The following is a 23,138-nucleotide window of genomic DNA, read 5'->3' as shown; positions in this document are numbered from 1 at the left end:
ATGTATCTATCTTAGGGTTTCCTATGGGCCCCCTTTACCATAGTGTCTTAGCACTGGGGACAATAATATTCCTCTGGCTCCCAAATTTGTTGTGAAATATCTAACTCACTGATATATATAAAGTGGTTTGAGAGCCTCAGATTTAAGTCACTGAGTAAGTGTAAAGTAGTAATATTAGAGTCATTTTAAACTTTAAAGTTTGAAGTCAGTCACAAAAATTACACAATCACAGATTGTTTCAGGTCTGGGGTTTCCTTGAGCCTTGTACCTTATTTATGGCAGACTTTCAGTAGTGCAAACAGCTTATCATTCACATGGAATCTGTCCTTGGGCCCCTTTTTCTTTTAGGAAATATTGCAAGTCCCATCAAGAGGTACATAGTGCAAAAGGCATCTTTAGCAACAGCTGTTGGAATTTTCTCTTGCAGTATGCTTAAATGAATGCTGATGAGTTTGGGATAAAATATACATAAGAAAAAATTAACTGTTGTCCATGCTGGGAGAATTGAGAAATCCACATTTTCTCTCCCAGCCAAAAACTTTTAGTTCTCCCCTCAGTAATGGCTTATTTCATGCCTTGTTCCTTGTTCAAACAACATTCCAAATCCAGAATGAGCACATCAAAGCACAGAGTAGTCATGTGTATGCCAAGTGAAAATAGAGACATAGACTGGAAAATATTTCTCATTTATGGAGAAACTGAGATTTAACGTTTTTCCTATAAGCTTCCACTGAATAAGACTTTTTTCCAGGTCTCGTGTAAATGTTGTATGCACAAAACTAAGAGATATCACACATACTCATGTTTAAAAATTACAGCAATGGAAAGAAAAGATATCTGAAAGGAATCTAATTAAATCTCTCTCTAGAGTGAAGAAGTGTAATGAGAAAATTTTGGCTGCATGTAGTAGATTGTACCTTGGATCCATAACCATATTGATTCTTCTTAATCCATGAAATAATAAGTGATTATATCTTATCTAGTCAGCCTGTCTAGCTACCTGTCTGAATATTTATAAAGCAACCAATCACCATGGTATATATAGCAGCTGCGCTTGTACAGGCTTCAGAAGGCAAAGGCTTTACCTGTCTGCTGAAAATAACATGACACACTTGCTGAAGAAGTCCCTCTTTCCCCAAATAAATTAACCAAGTCCAGTGGCATGTGTTTTCTACCATTTTGGTAGAAAGAAAATTATTGTAGGCAATAACCCAGAAAGATCCTTTCTGTGTTCTTGACCAGGTCTGTGGGACAATTGAAGTAGAGAGAGCCAGTGAACAATCCATCCCAGGTTTTCTATCAGACCCAGTGCATGCGGGGAGAAAGGACACTTGGGAATGTTAAAAAGTTCTCTACTGACCTGCAACAAAGTTGGATATAATATTCAGTAAATCATCTAGTTCTCTATCATAATGCTGCATTCTTAGCAAACAAGTATTAATAAAAGGCTCCCAATAGCCTGTGACAGCAGCTTCTTACTTGCTTCCCTGTTAACATTCCTTCGAAAGAATTTTGAACTGGCTTTCAGTTTTGCAATAGCACTAACTCATTGGGGTCCATGGTCAGTCATTTATTCGTGAGTATACAGAGATGCTTTTGCTCTGGTGGTTTTCCTGGCTTTCTTGTGCTTGTGACATTCTAGATGATGAAGCCCATATGGGACTGGATCAAAGGTTAAAAGAGTGCAGAAAGACACAACACTGATATTTAGCAATAGTCATCTGAACTGTCTGTGGGAAGGCTTTGCAAAAACAGAACCATTATGGTAGGATCAAAGCTTCCTCTATCTTAGGGATGGGAAAACTTATTTGGCTTATTTCTAACCCACTCAAACATTGTACATTTGGAAGTTTAACTTAAGCGCCAACGATTATTAGGTTTGCTTTCCATGTGGTGAAAAGCGGAGGAAGGGAACTTTCTCTCTGTTGCCCTACCTCAAGATGACTCTTCTCAGACAGAAATTTCTGCTTATTCTCTTTCTTGTTTGATTTTGTGTATCTCACAGCAGTAGAAAACATCCCAACTCTGCTTGAATGGCTTGAAGAAGATTCAGTGTGCCTTCAGCGAGCAACTGGTTTGTAAAGTGGGAAATAACAAGACGTGCTTGTGTACAAACACACACCTATAAACACACCTTGGAATCATTGCTAGACATAATGGTATAAAATAGTAAATGCCTCTCATTGTGTTCCCTATGGGCCTGATTCTGCCACACTTATTCAGGTGGGCTTTTCCTTACCCTCTGGGTAGACTCATGAAATCAGTGGGACTTTTTAAGGAGGAAGGTTCTAGTCATTATTAGTCAGGGTTGCAGAACTAGACTGCAGTTCTGTAATCAGATCTGTGCAGATGGACAGATACATTTCACCAGACCCAAACAATGGCATGTGAGTGCTTCTTCATTGCTCAGGTGATTACCCAAACCAGACTGCTAATGTAGTTATAATTCAGCCATAATATAATTGAAGTTCTGCTTAGTGGCATGGAACAATTTATCATTTCCTTAATTTTAAGAGTGGCCATTTACTCCCCATCTCCGCTGTCAGAACTCAGTCTGAGAGTTATAACAAGGACCCCCTTATCTTTTCAGCTGCATCTGAATCAGACAGTGAGGATGTTTGCAAAACATGGTCAGATGGAAATCCTGTTTCTCTTTCTGTGTGTGTCTGTTTACAAATGTCTAATACACCCTTAACTGTAGTAACAAGGAAAATCCTAGAGACTGGGCCTGATTCTTCTCTCCCAGCAGTCTCACCCCAGTGTAACACTATTGACTTCAATAGAACTCCCTCCTATCACCTTACTAAGAAAACTCCAGCAGGTCTAGAATACTGCAATAAATGAATGTATTGCACCCAGCTTTCAGCAGCAGAGTCAACTTGATTTGAACATTTTACTATTAAATATATAGGGCTTCTGTCCCTAGATGACTTGAAGTATGTCTACATATATGGCAATGTGTAGAGTACAGACACTGCCCAGCTAGCCCAGGTATAAATAGCAGTGTAGATGGTGGGGCAGTGCTTAGGCATGTAGCGTACTGACATGCCAGAATCTTAGGGTATGTACCCTACACGGCTCTCTGTACACTCAAGCAGTGCCTCCCCCATCACCAATGCTATTTTAAGCAGTGTAATGTCGTGCTGCCTTCCCACTGCCAGAGTCTTTCTCTGCCTCAGTGAAAGGCTCTGGCAGAGGGGAGGCAGCAGGGAAAGACTCAGGCAGCTCCCCACTGCAGTGACTTTCCCTGCTGTCTGCCCCTTGTCAGAGCCACGTGTAGCTACACATCACAGTGTGGACACATCTGCTTTTCAATATGGCATGTAGCTACACATACATTACACTCTGCCACAAATGTAGCCAAGATCTTAGTTGATCTCTTATCCCACCCGTTTCTGTAATCCATTTCACATCTTATGCTTTAGGATTTTGGTTCACTGTTGGTTTGTAAATATAAATCAGAGACAGCAATTAAAGGAACAAAAGATTAAACAATCTCTGCCCAGAGGACCATAACATTTATATGAATAGACAAAAATCAGACATAAAATGTCATCAGGAGACCCAGAGGATGATGCTAACTTAAAACATCTTTGTTTTCAGAATGGGTTAATGACAGCATTTTTATTGACATGATTAGGCATTTGTGGACTTCACAATCACTAGATCACTTGTGTACCTGGATACTGGTACTGCGAAGCCAGGGCTACTTTATAAATATTTAGAATGTGCTAGAAATACCCTAAGACTGAGTTGATCTCTCAGCCAGTTCCTTGCTTTTTCTTGTTAAATAGAGGCTTGTGATGGGGTATGCAAACCCCAGACTTGAGACCAATGGGTTAAAGAACACCTTTGGGCATAGCTCAGGGGGAGGGAGGCAGTGGATGGATGCTCTGAGCAGAAAGTATTGCTCATATGCTCATTGCCTGAGACCTGACAATGCAGACCTGAGCAAACCTCAAGGCTAGGCAGGTGACTGAGTGTGCAGGTCAGAGACTTGATTGAAGATTCTGTGATTTACTCTGTGAAGCTAAAGGAGACTGGGATAGGAAGTGGTCTAGGGGAAGGCAGCTGCTTAGCATCCCAAGGTACAGAGCGTAGCTGCCCCACCATTGGGCCCTGGACCAGAGCCCGATGGAGAGTATGGGCCTGGCTCATCTACCCACTCGAAGAGGACCTTATAACAACAGGAACCTTCACCATGGGTGAGATCCCAACCGGAAAAGACCTCCACTATTCGAGGGCCAAGACCCCAAAGTCCCTGTGATAAAGGGTGGGAATGGAAACCCTTGGAGTGGGAGCACTGAAGTACAGGATTGTGTTTTCAATGGTCAGACGATCAGCCAGTCCCCGCCTGATCACTAGGCGGTGGTGTTCGTGGGTGTTCACCTTCTACAAGGCTGAAAACACTTATGTAGTGGAAGCATTTTGGAGAACCTGAGTGCTGTGAACACCCTCTGTTTGTGCAGAGATTTAAGATGGACCACAGGAAGTGGTTATGGTTTTAAACACAGAGGGCTAAGTCTTGAGCAGCTGTAAATTCGCCTAGCTGCATTGGCTTCGATGAAGATAGGCCAATTTACACCAGCTGAGAGTCTGGTCCAATGTCCCTTCCTTTTCTTTTTTGAATTTGTCCATGGATGTATCCATTTGTACGAGCACTAAAAGTCAGGCTCTGAGCAAGTTTCCCCACACAACTGTACCAGTTCACATTCCCCTTAATTTGCCACAACCCTACTATTCCAGCCCTGGATTTCTCCTGATTAGAGACTGCCAAGGATGTCAAGCTGTGTTGTTTCTGGTTGCTTGGGGTTTTGTTAAATGGACTAACAAACAATTAGGCTAAGACCCGCAAATTCATTGCCACTAGTATCCTACGGACCAGAGGACACAATTTCATAAATCCAATATGAAAACCTCAACACTCTCCACCCTCCTTCCCCCCACATCCCACCCCACCCCAGCCCAGGTAGGTGGGAGGGTATAAAAATGGACCTAAGAGGGTTTGTGGCTGGGAGTCAGATGGATTCTATTCTGGCCTTGCCACTGACTAACTTGGGCAAGTCTTGTGGGTCTATGTTTTCCAAAGTGATGAATGATTTTGGGTGACCAATTGGAGACAGCTTGAAGAGGCCTGATTTTCAAAACATGCTGAGTCCCCACCCTCAGAAAATTGGGCCCCTTTAAAATATCTCAAGTAAGACACCTGAAACCACTAATCATTTTTGAAAATTTAGACTGTAACCTCACTCTGCCTCAGTTTTCAGCTACAAAATAGGGGTATCGATACTAGCATATATCAAATGGATTTCAAGTTGATTAATATTTTAAAGTGCTGTGAAATTCTCAGATGAAAGACACTATAGAAATCCATAGTATTTTAGGTTACATTACCTTATACATTTTAATCATTAATTAATTATAAGTTTTAAAGCATTATTGTAAATCTACTAGACAAGAGTCATATACTAGTAAAATAAATATGCAGCCACAGTCATCTTATAGGACAATTCCACTATCTGAGAAGTCTGTGTTACTGAAGTGCCTTGTTGCTTCCGTATTATGATCTCTCCTGTGTCCTAATGTATTTAAATAAACTTTGATTTTCCTTTTAAGGCTGAGGCATGACTGAATTACATGTAGCTGGAGCAGCTTGTTAATTATATATTAAGGGTCAAGAGGAATTGATATACACAGAAGGATTAAAGGTGAATTATAAAGCAAAGAAGGAAAAAAATGTTCTTCTTACTGAGCCTTTCTGACAGCCTCAAAGAATTTTTGACGTTTCTGCTTCATATTTACATTGGTTTTAATTCCCTCTTTCACTAGAAGAATTTTCTAAATTCTTTTGAGGACATGAATTGGTGATATCGCTAGACACTGAAATATGAGATGTAGCAACCCCCAGCTCCCAAACTACATTGTCTAATTTTGCATATATAATGGGCGGGGGGGGAGGGATAATTTCACCAAAAGATGATGATTTTTTTTGACTCAAGAGCAAGATAACCTTTTGCAGCAGTGTAGGTGAAATTCACCCATTGATGAAAGAGGCCATCAAATCCCCTATAGTGTATTGCAGTCAGCAGAGCAGCAAGATGGAGGATTCCATGCTGGCTCCATGTATACTGGAGTAGAAGGAAGCATTGGGGTGGGCACTAAATCTGTGCTTACATCCATTGGCCAAAACCAATGGAGGGTGGATGCAGAAGAACAGTTCTCCACCCCCTGTCTCCCATTCCAGCCCAGGGTCTGGAATAGTGGAGCTGACCTGTAAGTTGTGGGGGTGTAGTCCATCCTTTTGACCCTCTTATTGTTCTGCACATTTTATTTGGGCTTTGTGGGGGAGGAGGGTGTAAATTTCACCTTGTGTGAATAAAAGACTGAGCTTAATAAAAGAAAAGTGGGGAAATAAGTTTCAAACATACAGTAGTTCAGTTTATTTAGGCTGAAACAGACTCATGTGCTTTTGTATTTAATGCAGAATAGGCCAGAGAGGCCAAACCAGAAATTGGTACTATCAAATATATCAAGAAAAATACATAATGAAATACTGGAGTGGTATTGTTTAAGGTTCATAATAGTAACCAAGGAACTCAGTCTTTCAAGGTGCTGAGAGTTGATGTCAGTGGAAATTGAGGATGGTCAGAGATTTGCAGAAGTCATGCTGTATCACGAATAGTGTATCTGAGTCTTGTCATTTAGAATTCTGAAGTTCATAAGACTTTGAGTATGCATGCTTCTGTGTTGACGTGTGGATTTTATTTTGCTTATGTTTTTAGCGTTGGAAAAACTATCCATACATCCATTCATAAAAGAGGCTTTCTTCTGGACAAATACATACTTGTCATCAAACTTAAGTTTTATATGTTTACATCAGTGAAGTTATTCTGAATTTACAGTGAGACAAGAGAAAGCAGATTATGGTCCTTGTATAGTAAAATACTCCTAAATAAAAGTATAATAGTGTTTACCTGCTTCTGTTAAACAGGTGGCCTTATTGTCACTCCTTGACACCCCACGCAGTCCAGAACAAACATGTCATTGGTTTCAGAGTAACAGCCGTGTTAGTCTGTATCCGCAAAAAGAAAAGGAGTACTTGTGGCACTTTAGAGACTAACAAATTTATTTGAGCATAAGCTTGTGTCAGTTATTGTGGCTTTAGTGTTAGATATATACGTCAGTGACTCATTAGCAATCGAAGGAAAATGTGCAGTCATTGGCTTGTTTTTTTACAGTCTTCTTGCCTAGTAGATGACTGAATCTAAAGATTTTTCTAAGTGACTTTGACTGGTCTGTTTCAACACATGCTGAAGCAACAAAAAACAAATATAAATCATTCTGTTTATAAAATTTCAACAGTTTTCAGATTTCGAACCCCCCAATGTACTCAAAAGTTTATGTTGAGAATGCTCTGAACAAAAATGCACCTTTGTTGGCTTCAAAAACGGGGGGGAAGGGGAGGAGATAAACAAACAAAAAAACCATATGTCATGAGTCAGTCCAAAATGGTATATATCATAAACCCAGGTTGATTCAGGCAACTGCATACTCTGTTATAGGAAGCAAAAAAGTGAAAATGTCAAATATACTAAATTAGTTCTGAAACTTTTAGTTATTCAGAGAGTCAGTTGCTACTCGATCTGCATCTTTCCTGTGGTTATCAACAGGAATTGTACTAGATGTCCTTGATTCCCTGCTGCTAGCTCAGAGGAGTACAATTTTCACCCAGTGCAACTAAGTCCAAAAAAGGGCGTGATTTCTGAGGAACGTTGGGCGTAGAGCTAAGTGAATAGCTGATTTTTTTGGTGGCTGAACTGAAAAAAAAATCCCAAGATTTGTTCAGGTCAAACAAAACATGTAGAATTTTGATTCAAATTGACATTTTCAAAATGGAATGTCGATTCAAAACAAAATGTCAAAAGGGCTCATTTAATTTTGACACTTCCCCCCAAAAAAATTTTAAGCTGAAACTATTCACCAAATTTGAACTGAATTTCTGAATAGTTTCTGGACCCCAAAAATGCACTTTTCAGTGGATTTACTATTCACCAGAAAAATGTTGCCCAGCTCTAGTCAGATGGTAATTGGTTGCCTTCTGTCTCAGGATTCTACCGCGGGAGAGTAGTTATAATTTGTGGTGAAGGTTTTATAGAAGCTCTATCAGTGGCTTCCTGGTGCGTCCACCAAGGCATCCTACTACTTTGCCGTCACCCCAAACAACAACATTCACGTTGGGGACTGCACTGTCATTATTAAAGTATCTTGCCATGCCCCCTCATTCATTAAACTGCTCTTTTTCTTTAAAGGATTGAATTTGAAATAGCTTTCTTTATGGAGATGTGATTTTGCTTCCTTTGACAGGACTCTTCTTGCAGCCTATCTTACTGCAGGCATTAGAATCCTCCATAAAGCCGCTGAAACTCTGCTGACTCATTGTGGCAGATTCAGCTTATTAATTCATCCAGGATATAAGGGAGCAGATCTTTTGAGAGACTGTACGAAGGTGCTAGGACAGAGGCAGTTCTTGAGGGACACAGTAAGGACAACTAAGCTGAAGGAGGAAGCATAGGTAGAGGTTTGCATTATTTCATTGTTTTTGCATAAGCTAAGCGCCAGGAACAGCATAAGTTTGGACACTAATTCAATGTTGATGTGATCTGTTGAAAATGTTGTGGGTACTCATTTCACATGTCCATTGTGCAGGAAAAACAGCTTTTTTGGGTAAGATTTCTCTTTAATTTTGGATTGCTGGTATGTAGCATGGTATGTAAAGAAAAAACAGAAAATAGTGCATTGAATGAGCAGAAAAACACTAGAAAAGTAAAGTAAATCAAACACTGAAGGTATACCAGTGTTCCACTGGCCTTTAATGAGTATGGTTCCAGTCTGCTTTGGTAAAAAACTGAAAGTTGTGGGTCTGACTTCTAGAAATGTGACCTATGAGAGCTGAGGATGCTCAGTACTTACGAAAAATCAGGTTCCAAGAACTTGTGAGGAGGGGTTCCCCTAAAATTATCCAAGGCAGCAGATGGCCCACTCCTGCAATCCTGAATGTTAATGTGGAATTTAACCTGCATACAATTTGAAGGGTTAAGCTTAGTAGAGGTATTTGCACCAAAGTATTTTTCTCTCTGAAAGTCCTTATTTTTCATCACCAAAATGTGTCTTTTTTAATTTCAGTATGAAGTGTAGTTGTAGCCATGTTGGTCCCAGGATATTAGACGGAAAAGGTTGGTGAGGTAATATCTTTTATTGGACCAACTTCTGTTGGTGTGAGAGACAAGCTTACAAGCCACACAAAGCTCTTCTTCAGGTCTGGGGAAAGTATTCACAGCATCACAGCAAAATACAAGGTGGAACAGATTGTTTAGCATAAGATTGTTTAGTAGTTAATGGGACAGTCTCCCTTGAATCATAGCAGCCAGCTTTCTTCAGGCCTGGAGGGTGCTCAATCCCCCCACTCCACTCCAGGTCCCACTCCCACCCCACCCCTTCTCCCAAGACCCCACCCCTGCCCCACCTCTTCCCCACCTCTTCCCGCCCAGCTCTGCCCCCTCCCCTGGGGGGGCCCGATCCCTACTCCTACCCCTTCCTCCCAGCACCTCCTGTGCACCGCGAAACAGCTGATCACCGTGGTACTCCAGCTAAACTATCTGTTCCACCTTGAATTTTGCTGTGACACTGAGTACCTGACGAAGAGCTGTATGTTGCTCAAAAGCTTGTCTCTCTCACGAACAGAAGTTGGTCCAATAAAAGATATTACTTCACCCGTCTTGTTTAATTTCAGCTCTTTGCTGTTGTGTAAAATATTTGCACGTCTCTAAATAATCTTTGAGGCTCATGACAGTATGTTAACAGGCCTGATGTACCATACCTATTTCCTCACACTGTCCAATTAGAACAAGTGAAGAAATGTTGGTGCCTTTTAAAGGAATGTTACAACTTTACATATAAAATACAACCAAGTTTCATAGATTTTTCTCAGGATAATAGGAAGGGAGAATATTATCAAAGAGGGACTCATGAAATACTCTCTGTCGTCTTTAGAGCTTGAACAAAACACATTGTGTCTTTATGGTATACATCATTCTGATAGAGCTAGTATTTATGTGCATAGATTCCAGTATAATTGGGCAGAACCTTACAGGGATACATTCTTGTGCCATAGAACTGTTCAAAATTCAGCAGTTTCAAGTTCTAGGAACTTGGGAGAACGATTCCTTCCGTTTCCGCACCTCTTGAGTTTCTAAGTTTTAGGTTTGAATTAACCCAAGAACTAAAAGTGAAATTTAGCTGACTGACTTATCCATGGTTTTGACATGAAGCAGTTAATCAGTGTAAGAATACACAGGCTCCCTCAAAAGCTTAGTAAATCTTAGTAAACCTGGAATGAGTTTTGAGTTTGTGAGAAAACATGAAATGATGTGCCTTACAGTTCTGGGATATACCACGAAGTATGTAAAATAAATCATCAGTTGTAAGAAATTGGGTCACACAAACCTATTGGTGTGAGGCTTATTACTATATGCCCCCTCATTAGCTTCACCTTTGGATGATCAGGAAGACAAAAAAGGGTTCTTAGCACACCTAAGAAGGAGGTATAGGGACCCAGAAAAATTATCAAGTGGAACATGTGGTACTCCTATGTGCCTAGGTGTCAGGGATACTATGGGGAGGGGCCCACAGTCAGTGTGATCACCAGGTGATACCCCATTAGGGAGAGAGCAAAGCCTACACCTATCAAACTAAGACTGTAAGACCTCACCCTCAAAAAGAGGGGTGGACTTGAAAGAGGCCTGAGGGCCAGTGATATCCTTGGTATTCCCCTCATTAGAATTCCCCCTTAGGGCTTATTTATCAATGAATTTTTACTGTCTTTCCATAACCAATACTTTGTACCTAGGGTATTTGCACCCTTTTCTTTTTCTTCTGGCCCTCGTAAAGGCTACTCCTTTATTATGAGATGTGTATGTGAATATTTAGAACCCATCAAGGTCTAGAGCCAAAAGAGCATGATGTTTGGAGTTCCTACTGTGTTTGCCTCAAGCACTGGGGCACACAGCACAATAGCAAATATCTAGACAGTTTTAGTGTACCCTCACATCCCCAGGGATACCATGCTGGGGACAGGGAGTGGTTTTACTGCTAAACTGCAAAATTAGAAGAAACAAGAAATTTAACAAATGAATATAAAATTTTTTTAACCATTCTATGTAGGTGTAACCTTCCTGCCAACAGAGATTTCTGATGATTGTACAGTAGTTCTGTCACCACAGATGGAAGTTAAATATGTGTGCCAGACTAAACTATAATGCAGGCTCAGAGGTTGTGAGTTTGATCAAATGCCAGGGTTTTATAAAGATGATCAGATTTACTAACTGATTTGATTTGCTGCCCACTTACTATTGTTTTCAAAAATAGGACCACAAGACATAATTACTGCAATAAGCCACAACAGCATGTGCATTAGAGCCTATTGGTGTGTGCATCTAGTGCACTGTAAAACACCCATGAAATTAGGGTGACCCCATGTCCCGTTTTGGTCAGGACAGTCCCTTTTTTAAGCCCTGTTCTGACCGTCCCGACTTTTTTTTTTGACAAAAGTGAGCATTTGTCCTGTTTGCTCTTGCCAACTGGCTTGTGCTGGCCCCACGTGGTCAGGCCGGGGAGGGCTAGCCCCATGTGGTGTCCCGTTTTCCCTTTGGGAAACGTGGTCACCCTACATGAAATGCAGCTGTCACTTACTAATCCACACCTTGCTGTGTCTCAGGGATGAGAGTATATGGCTCACTGATTTTATATTTCTTTTACTTCAAAAAAAAAATTTTTAAATGATTGTGAGGCTATTTATGTAATGCATCCTTCTGCTCTAAAAAATAGGTCCTTGCAAAGTCAAAGGATGGCAAATGCCTTTTCCCCTAGGCTTCTTAATTTTTGTCCTAACAAATTTCCCTCTTTTTCAAAAAAAAAAAAAAAAAAGAGCTCCTTGAGATATTTGATCTCCTTGTGTCTACTCCTGCTTCCCAGAAACCCAGTTGCCCTACCCAGGAGCACTTTGCTACCCTATAAACACATAACAGAGTGTACATATTTAAAAAATTATTACTGAACAAAACACTCCACTTCACATATGATTCTCCCCCTAGGAAGGAGATAAGAGAGAAAAGAACAACATGTGACAAGTGTCAGTCATGCTGCTTATTACAGAAATTGGGGGAGGTTAGACTCTATGGTGATGAGGTTAGTATAAGAACTTTTATGGAATAGACATTTTGATCTAATTTTCTAGTATAAAACTTAAATAAGGAATGTTGGGCCAGTCCCAATTTAGTTTTTCCAGTAGAAAGTGGCTGGCGGCCTCCAAACCAGTGCTCAAAGGGCAGCTTGGCATTTTGTGGGGAAGGAACAGTTTGAAACTGTCCTTTTGTCCCCTCCAGGCCCTCCTTCTACAGTCCCTCTGCACAGTAACACCAACACACAACATTCAAAAACCAGTCAGGGCAAAGATATCTGGGTCAGGCTCCAAAAATCACAAGATTGGTTTATAAATCATGAGATTTATGTAAATATAATACTTTTCCAGTTCTTTTCATTCCTTTCTGCTGTATGAGCCATTTGGATGCAGTTGGGTCACTTTTCTCCACATCCCTGACACTAGCAACTTTTTAAAAAACAAATGAAAGCTGAGGTTTTTCACCTAACCACTTGTCTCCAGGAGTCGGGGCTACAAGTAAAACAGTAAATATTGCAAGACTTATGATAAAATGGCAGGAGTTGCAACACTACCGTATATCTTTATTTCCAGGATTCCATTTGCCCCAGATATCTTTGCCCTACTGTTGTGAAAATAATACCTATCTAGCTAGCTATGTCTGCTGAGTATCCTTCTCTCAGAGTACAGTTGTCTAAACTTCACTACAGAAAGCCCGTAGCTCTCATGACCTCTGCTTGAGTGCAGCCCTCTTCATTCAAGTTCTTTTAGCTGAAGCTTAAAATTAATCTGTGCAAATTAACAGTCAAACAGTGTTTGACACATAAGAAATTTGCTTTACGGATTAAAACAAGTTCTTCAGCAGCAGTATAAAAGGATAAGATCATTTGGAATACAGCATAAGCCATGTTATAGTCAGCTCTAATTTAAGCACTACTGTGAAATTTTTGGAAGGTGTAGGAATTTGTAGGAAACTCCTGCAAACTGGTCAAAGAGTAGCATTATTAGAAGCGAGAAGGCAGTTGTACACAATGTCCTTTTTGAGTGGATGAAGGGTGTCAATAGACAATCAAACCAGAGCAGCTCTCTTACTCATTAATTCTCTCCCTCCTCCCACCATTTCCCGTTCATTAACTACCCTCTCTCCTTCCTCCCCTATTTCCCTTCTCTGCTATGGGTATGTTACTCTACTCAGATTCAATCATTGTCTTGCAAGAGGGGGAGAATGGGTGTTGAAAGAACAGGGTAGAATTGGTCCTCACATAACCATGCCACTCTCCCCCCACTCACCAAACCTGCCTCTCTTGCTAAAACAAATCCTTACCTCTAATAAGCAATTTACACTTGATCAGAAAAATAAATATGTCAGCTTAAGGAAGGTACTTTGCCCTCCAGTCAGGCTTTACTTCAACACTGTTTATTCTGTAAATAAGCCTTGTTTTCTCTGAAGGGGATATCTCACCTAAGTATACCATACCCTAAAACCTTCAGACTGGAGCCAGCACTATGTTCCAACAATTTCTTAGCAGAATCAGAGCCTCAAACTAGGTAGTGCTTCCCTTGACATTTTACCTTCAGTTTCACATGGCACCAAAAAATTGTCCTCCTCTATGCTCACCTGAGAGGGTATAGAGTGAGCCTTCTGGCAATGGAATATTTTATGCTTATTGTATTTTGAACTTTTACTTTCAAAAATTATGACGGAGAAAGTAAAAAACCAGTTGCATCATTTAGGACAAATGGACCTGACTCTCAATCTGACAGATTACAGTCAACAGTTCAGGCATTTTTTCCACCTTTAGTTGTCTGGCTTCCACAGTGCTTTCACTGTTGCAGCTCACCTCTTTAATTGCTTTTTGCTGGAAACATTGCACTGGACCACAAGTGAACTGAAACAGGTTCTAAACATTCCCAACAGCTGCCTTTTGTTGCTGTTATGGAAACAGCTGTAAGGGTCATATAATCACACTTCTGTTAATAGTTAGCTATATACCATATGCGCCTACTTTTGGCAGCAGGGGACACACAGGAGGCTCCTGTGGAGATGTAAATGCTAACTGGGACCACTGTCATTCTGTGCCCCATTCGACAGACTAAGCACTTGTTCTATCCCTTGAGAGTTGACTGAACAGATATTCATTGCTGCTTTTATTACAGCAAGGCATATGTATCAGTTGTGTGCAAAAGGGATCTGTGTGCTTTTCCCTGGAGTGGAAGGAACCGTTTCTTACTTTTGATATGTTTTTTTTTTCAGTGCTGTAAAATTTTACTAGGATGTCAATCAATTCAAAGGACCTTATGCTTAGAGTGTTCACATTTAGGGTTTTTTTTTCTTTTGGACTGATAAACAGCTTCTTTTTTACAACAAAAATTTCCCATTGTGAAATCAGTCATACATTTTCCCCTCCAAAACCCAGGTTCTAAAGGTTACCTATTGAACAGTAGAGATGCAGCAGATTATCGTCATACACCATAACACAAGATATACACAAAAAGTAACTCAGATTTTTATAACTAGATTGTTCTGACAGGCATGAACTTCATCGCCAGTTTGCGGGGATAGTTATTAAAATTAGTCTTTCAAATCTAGGTTACTGATTAAAGTCTGACCCAGGTGAGTGGTGAACAAACATTTTTACTACCGGTTGTTGTCTGGTAATGTAAAATGACTTGAGGGTCTTAAGAGTACTTTTCAACAGTGGATACACTTTATGATCCTGATTTTACAGGTAGGAAACTGGCACAAAGAAGGGAAATGATTTGGCCAAGGTCACACAGCAAATCAATTACTAAAACTCAGGTTTCCTGTCTCCCAGGCCATAATGCCCAGTGGACTTCAGCTTGATATACACGCTGATGTTTGTCTCTGTTCTCTGGTCCATCTAAGACCACAAGCGTTTTCACAGTACAGAGTAATTCCCAGATTAAAAAGCAAACTATTTAACGTACACTAAAATAGTATTACTTTTTCATAAGGGCATATCGCGGCAGCAGTGTCGTTTCCATTTATTGTCAAATTCCATTTCATTTTATTTATAATCTAGTTGGCTGAAAGAGCTATGGATCGCTGCCACATCATTGCATCTGTTTAAACTAGATATGGGAATCCTGAACAATTTGTAGAAAACTGGGCTATAGACTGTTGCAGGGACTCAAATCATAATATTAGTCTTAGTGTGGAAAATAACCCACTCCTGATCGACATAGCTATGCCTACAAAACTCCCAGTGCAGGCCCAGTTATATCAATGGAAGAATGCTTCTCTTGCTAACATAATTCAGGGAAGTAGTGTTGCTACACTGACAGAAGAACTTCTTTGTTGGCTGCATCCACGCTAGGGGGGTATCATACCGAGTCACAGCAGATCTTCTATTGATAACAGTCGGAGGCTTATTCAAAGATCAAGGGAAGAATGCGGCCCTTGTGTAATAACTAAACATTTAGTTAGTGAAGTTAACATTGCATGCAGCATAACTCAGTGGGACAAAGGGATTCAGGGCACTTTTAGGACCACTGCTATTTTTGTTGTTTGCCATTTGCACATGTAATTGCCTGATTTGTGCACAGAATTGCAGTAATTGTGCACATTAATTATTTGGAAAACTGGCTCTTAAAGTGCCATTTTTATGCCTAAAAGTTCACACTTTACTAAGATGAATAGGACTGTTAACATTTCTTAAGCTGTTGTGTCAGCCTGTCTGCAGACTCAGGAAGACAGCTCTCTTGGTTTTGCATCAGTGACACTCAGTTCATGTTTGGAAAGTTTTCACTGCAACCACAGGGGCTAAAAACACAACTGTTTCTCAATAAAAGTTTGCTTTCTGGGAGGGGAGGGGGGAACCTTAATCTGTTATGATGGGTTGTATGACACGGTTCACTCATCATTGTGGTGCCTCCTGCTGGCTGTCTTGGGGATTAGCTCCGCATATTAGTGCACTCTCTTCAGGTGGTGCCTCACCGCCATCACTCCTGGTCTAGGACCCACATCTCTCCAAGGACCGGGGCATCCTCTTCAGCAACACAGCCCTCCGGCCATGCCACACATACTATGCTCCCAGCTTCCGGGAGACCTGCAGTCTACTGTTCAGCCACTCTCTTAGAGGCAATTGCAGCAAATTGTCTGGCCACTTCCTCATGGTCCCAGCATCCTCTTTGGCCTTGCCTCAGGGTCTCAGCCTGCAAACCCCAGCAGCCAGCCAGGAGCTGTCTCTCGCTCCCCCGGTCCCTGCTCGCAGCACTGCTCTGTCCAGGGTGCTGGCAGTTCTTTCAGCCCTCCAGTGACACAGCCCTTCCTCCCTGAGCTTCCAGCAGAGAACTGCCTTCCTCGGCCCTGCAGCTCCATTTTTATATGGGCTTGCTTGGCTCTGATTGGCTGCTCCCTTCAGCCCTTCACTGATTGGTTGCCTCCTGCGCAGCCTCCATAGGGCTTTATTAACCCCTTAGAGCCCAGTGTGGAGCAGGAACCCCATCAAAGTGGGCATATGAACATCTTAAGCGGGCCAAATTCAGCACAAAGTCCAGATATTTGACACACCTGATCTATAGTATAATGTCCTGCTAAAGATCACAGGAGCTGAATGTGGCAAGTGGTTGTTGGTTTAGAATTTGAGGGCAGCTTATGTGCAATATACCAACTGCCAAAGCCACCAAGTAGTGTGGGTACTGCAGTAGACAAATCAAAAGAAGCCTCTTAATCTCTCAGTCACATAGTTTAAGGTGCATAATAGGCAGTTGTCAGGAGGAGGCCAACAAGATGAATAAGCTAAAGTAATGGAGAAGCAGAAATATATATATATATATATATATATATATATATTTATCTACTGCAGTACCCATACATATATATGTAAGCTGCTACATTGGTATGTGTGTATATATATATATATTTCTGCTTCTCCATTACTTTAGTTTATTCATCTTTTTGGCCTCCTCCTGACAACTGCCTATTATGCACCTTAAACTATGTGACTGAGAGATTAAGAGGCTTCTTTTGATTTATCTACTGCAGTACCCATACTTAGATAGATAGATAGATAGATTAGATTAGATATATTTACATAAGCTCCTACATTGGTATGTTCTGAGTTACACATTGTTTACTGTGTGTTGTTTGTATCCTAGGTTCAGGTTCAGTGGTCGTATCCTTGGCCTTGCTCTCATTCATCAGTATCTTCTTGATGCTTTCTTCACGAGGCCATTCTATAAAGCACTACTGAGACTGTAAGTATATGAATGCAATCAACAGAGACTTGGGCCTCGATCCTGCCATGATCTCTGCAGAAGCAAACCCTTGTGGAGTTCATTGCAGGGCTGGGACCTTAGTTGTCAAGGTCTTCCACTGTTTGTTTTTAGGGTAGATGGGAGGGAGATTTAATAATTTCCTTTTTTTCCCCCAGAATGTGCCCTTCTTTAATATTAACCATGTTGATTAAAGGGTTAAAAAGCATTGGAGTTAAGCACCCACTTTTGAAAATATTGGTCCACGTTCCTAAATTTTAATATTAGGAAAATGCAGTCCAAACCATTTAAATGGGATATGGGTCACTGAAAAGCATATTTAATTGGACAGTCCACAGAGAAACAATTATTTTCTCTAAACAAAATGAGTTACCTTGCTTGTCACTGGAAAAACCATAATTGCCCAACCTCCATTGTTTGGATTTTTTTTCAGCCTAAGCATTTGTTAATTATGTTTACAAATGTTAATATGGATGTAAAGCATTACAGGTTTCTTATGGGTTTTGCTCAGCCTGTCTTACACAATGATGCCCAGTAATGTATTACTTTTAATGCTCATTGAAATGTTTTGATATTTTAATGGATGGTCTATTGCTCTTTAATCAATTGTATGCAATAAGAAAAGCCACATAAAATATACCAAGATTCAGTTGAATGAACTGATATATATTGACAGATGATAACTCAGAGGAATGTTTATCTGAAATGGTTGGTTAAATCATGACTTCAGTAACTCAGCCAGAGGTTAGGGGTCTATCACTGGAGTGGTGGGTGAAGTTCTGTGGCTGCAATGTGAAGGAAGTCAGACTAGATTATCCCGATGGTCCCTTCTGACCTTAAAGTCTATGAGGATTAATCTGAATTTGCAATGAAGTCTCTTTTAATAAGCTTTTAAAATGCACATCATTCTCTTTTACTGATCTTTAATGTTCTGTAGTCCATGCACTTTGAGTTTGGTGCTTTAACAAAAGGTGTATGTATAAAGTCAAAAGGGCATCAGCTTTTGTCAGAGCTTTGTCATAAGAAAACACTGTACATGTTCTGAGCAGTGAACCATCATCCTAATACGCATAAGGTTATATCTTTCTCGTCGTTTCTCTGTCTTGCTGTACAATTAGGCCATGTGATTTAAGTGACTTGGAGTACCTGGATGAGGAGTTTCATCAGAGCTTGCAGTGGATGAAGGATAACAACATCACTGATATCCTGGATCTCACTTTCACAGTGAATGAGGAGGTGTTTGGACAGGTGAGTATGGCTATGTGACAAACCATCGCAGAGTTTGAAAAACAGATTTGGAACTGACATAGTCAAACACAATGAACATCATTCTGTTTGAACAGATTTGTAGTAAATTCCTTTAACCTTTTTTTGACTGTTCAGTGCTATTTTCATCTCTTGCCTTTTGTTTCTTATAAGTCGTCTGTTTCAATGCACACAGTTATTCTCAGAGTCTACCATATACAATACTAGGCCTGGCTTCCCTACAGGCCTCGTCAGCCACACACTGATGAACAGAAGGAATTCTCTAAAGTGAAATATAGCTTCCCTTTCTAGGGTGTAATTCAGACAGATTTGTTATTCCGTGAATGTGGACAAAGGATGTAACTTACATGTCGATGTGACTGAAGGCGGGGGAGAACAACTAATAGGTGGTGTTTGGTATGGCAACCCTCATCACTACTTTGCCTTGCACCTTCCTATTAGTTGCTATTCCTTCTATCCTCGCCTCCTTCTGCACACTGGGCATATAAATTACCCTTAGTTATGTATCCCCAGTAATTATGCTTCTGCCACTTACACCTGATTGTATTGTTTTGTTTTTGTTTTTAGTTTATTTGTTTAACCAACTTAGGCATGAGGCCAAATTCAGCTTTGAGTTACACCAATGTAAATTTAGAATAGCTCTGTTGATTTCAGTGGAGTTACTTTACATTTACACTGTTGTAAATGAGAGTATAATCTGTGTATTTTACACCACTATATATGACCCCACTGAATTTGGCCCAATGAGATAGTGGTAGGACATCAAAGAGGAGATGTAGGAAGAACAGTTGGAGATGGTAGACTGGACAAAAGGGGAGAGATGAGGATAGAGAGGCAGATTTGGAAATCATCAGCATGGAGACAGTAGGTAACACTGTGAGCGTGGATGAAGTTGCCTAGAAAAAAGAAAGAGGGGACGGAGCCCCAGTAGAAACCAATGGGGAGTTAGGGGCAGGATTAAGAGGAGGAGATGCTGAAGGCTAAAGAAGTACCAAAGCCGAGAAAGTGCAGGATGAGGGTTTGACTAATAGTCTCAAAGGCAGCAGAGAGATCAAAGTAAAATATTGCCCCTGTGACTTTCCAGGGAAGTAGCAAGGGCATAAGCCAGGCTGGAGGAGATCAAGAATAGAGTTGGAGCAGAGAAAGTCTGGAAGCAGGAGTAAACAGTAGGGTCAGCAATAAGGATCTTGGAAGCAGAAGCAGAAATAGAAGAGTCCGCAGAAGGGTATTTTCAAGGTTGAAGTTGAACTCTGGTGTGTCTGTAGACTTGTGGAAAGGAACTAGAGGATAGAGATTGATGACAAGGGAAAGAGGGGGAGCGAGGAAGGACAAGAGGCAAAAACGGAATCCAGGGGACAGGATAAGGGATTGCAAGTATTGGGGCCTCTTCAGAAGAGATAGGATTGTTCTATACAGCCCAGACCTCAACTGTTTTCTTGGCTTTGAGCAAAATTTTGCGTGACATCCAAATGATGATGCAGTGGTTGCTCTAGGAGAAATGTCAGTTTAAAACTAATGCATAAAGACGTAGGCAGACAAAGTTATGCAAATACACTGTACAGAGAGATGAGTTACATTTGTATTTACATTAGTAGACAACGAAGGTAAATGAAAACATCAATGGCAGTTGCGCTCATGTATCTGAGGGCACCACCTGGCTCACTACCTAGAATTAAGCTCTTTGCAAAGAGAAAATGCATATCATTAAGTGGGATTTTGTTGCATGCTACAAATGAGATGGGTTTTAAAAGAAAAGATTAAGATATCTGATAGTACTAAAACAAATGAACAGCTTAGGGACAGATTCTGTTAGCCTTACTCATGTTGACTAGTACCTTACTTCACAAGCAGACCCATTGACTTCACTGGGATTACTGGTGAAGTAAGGTGACTTTCATTGTGAATAAGAGCATCAAAATCTGGCCCTAATCTCCTTTTGGATTTTAAGGTTTTTTGGGCAGGGACTGTCATTTTTTTGAATGTTTGTACAGCACCAAGCATATTGAGGCCACAATCAGATTGGCCTCTAGGTGCTACCCCAATATAAATGTTAAATGATAAGTCCATGAGAAGACTCCCATTGACTTTAATGGGTTTTAGGATCAGGCCCAAAGCTGGTCATGGGAGGAAGCGAATATTGAGGGCCTGATATTCAGTATTTAAGAATAACTTCTGCGTGAGCCAGATACCATTCAAGCAGACACATGGCAAACGATCTAGCAGAGAGTCCCAAGAATTTGGTGTGTACAAGTCTGGCCAGCAAAATTATAAGATTGAAAATTGTAAACTGGTTGTCAAAAAACCTATGTTTAAAAGAATATGGTCAGACAACAAAGATCTTGTGGACAAGAAAGTTTAGGAAATGGAAGAATGAAACCTGAATTATGTATTGCTCACAGATGAGTCCAACTTTGAAGAGTTGTTGGATCATTTAAAGTGTGGGTGAACAATATTTTACCAAAGTGTAAATCACAATGGTAGCTCTATTAATATTTGGGGGCTGCATCTCAAAGGATGGATAGGGCAAACATAATCTAGAAGGGACATTTGGGTGCAGCATGGGATTATGCTCTACTCCACCAAGATCGCAGCCTTTCTTGCACCTTGTACCTGCAGGGATTCTGTGTCACTGTCCCTGTGGCAGCACACAAATCCCTCTGCAGCTCTGCTGTCACAGCTCTGTTCACTCACTCCCAAGGGTTCCCTGCACACTCAGCAGCAGGGTGGCCTCCCCGTGCCTGGGGACTTGTCCTGCTCCTTTCAGTTCAGTCCAGGGGTGTCTGTTCATCAACTTGAGATACATGGGGGACAAGGAAGGGAATCAGATAATGCAGAGGATCAGATAATGAGGATTTGGATAAATGAGAGTATACCTATATAGAGATAATAAGAAGCTGAAGAAATCAGTCATCAGGAAGTCTGCATGTTTTGGGAAATCTTGCAAGAGATTTTGGACAATGGGACTCAAGCACGTGCTTAAAGCTAGACATATGCATAACTGCTTTGCTGAACAGGGGCTTTCATCACTCTATCACAACTATGCACTGTCTTCAGGGATGAAATTGAGCCCTGGGGCCAAAGTCTCAGCTGGTGTAAATGAGTGCAGCTCCATTGGAGTCCATATATACCAGCTGAGGAGATAGCCCATTATGTCTAACTTTACCCTGGTTAACCTTACTTGCTCTTACTGCTTCTCATTAAAGCTTGAGCTTGGATGAATCATCAAGTGTTTCCATAATTCATGATGCTGCTCTAGGTCCCTGTCAATCGGCAGAATAATGAAGATCACAGTATATATGCTTTCTTTGCAATCTCTTGAACCAATAAACATATAAATCATGTATGTAGCCATTCATTATCTATAGCAGACATCACTACTATGGCAGCAGAAAACTGAAAAGGGCATAAGGAGGTTCCATCACTTTCTAAATCATTTTTTTAGGGCTTGTCTACGCACAAATATGGTTTGTAGCAAGTTGAGGTGTGAATCTATTTGCACTAGCCTTCCGCAGACTGTCTATGTGGACTCTGCTGATGTGCATTAACAGTTTGTTAATGTGCTTTGATGTAGTCCTATTTGAAATCAGTTGAGCAGCCGACATCATGATTTGTTGACTTAATGTACCCTCTCTATACACATGCACATAATACATCATTGGAAAGCTTATAATGTCTACTTTAAGATAACGTATGATGTGAGGCTGGCAAGTGGCACCATTACCATAGAAACGGGATAAACAATAATACCATCGACAATTAAAACTTTGAAATATTTGCATTCGTTTCTGTTAGATTAATGACTGTATGTATTATTGAAGAACATAAAATTGGATTTCTTTGTGACCTCAAAGCATCACGACAACAATCTAAAGTGTGAAACAAAATAGAATAATGAATTTGAACAAGTATCATTGAACTGTAATAGTGCTGTTTACATTTCTAGTCAGATTCATTATCATCATCTTGTTCATCATTATGGTCTCTATTGAGAGTGTGTGGTCTCCATTGCTTTGGCAAGTACACAGTTCTGTGCAGGGAAGATTGTTCTGACTACAGACACAGTTGATTGTGCAGTGAGCCCCTACTGGTACAGGCACAAATAAGGTCTTGTAGAAGCTCAGAAGCCGCTGGGCCCTTGAAGAATACAGGAAGTAGTTCATCATCCACATTTTTCCATCCATGTTGTAGTGGTGATCCAATATCTTGTTCAACTATGTGCAAAGACATCTAAATCTTTGTTTGCCAATATGCTCTTTAGACGTGCTCTTCAAAACTGTCCTCACATGATGGGAGTTTGGCCAGTGACTTGTCCTTTTTGATGGCTAGATTGAGGTGCAAACTATTCAGATTTCCTTTTCTTTTTTACTCTGGTCAGACATTGCTGCTAACAGTTCTCTTGCTGCAGAAATTGCAGCTTGTC

The 23,138-nt window shown here is 40.6% G+C and overlaps 1 protein-coding gene across 1 annotated transcript in view; it reads left to right on the top strand.

The window, feature by feature from the left end:
- HECW1 (HECT, C2 and WW domain containing E3 ubiquitin protein ligase 1) overlaps positions 1 to 23,138 on the top strand; it is a 349,448-nt gene that overhangs the window by 302,752 nt on the left and 23,558 nt on the right. The window contains exons 25-26 of the mRNA XM_084619634.1: positions 17,336 to 17,434; positions 18,571 to 18,700. Of these exons, the coding sequence (XP_084475760.1) occupies positions 17,336 to 17,434; positions 18,571 to 18,700 (229 nt within the window). The remainder of the gene's footprint in view (positions 1 to 17,335; positions 17,435 to 18,570; positions 18,701 to 23,138) is intronic.

This window comes from Lepidochelys olivacea, assembly GCF_965140295.1.
Source record: "Lepidochelys olivacea isolate rLepOli2 genome assembly, chromosome: 2".
Taxonomy (NCBI): domain Eukaryota; kingdom Metazoa; phylum Chordata; order Testudines; family Cheloniidae; genus Lepidochelys; species Lepidochelys olivacea.
The sequence above is the reverse complement of the archived record's forward strand: the minus strand, read 5'-3'. Positions and strand labels throughout refer to the sequence as shown.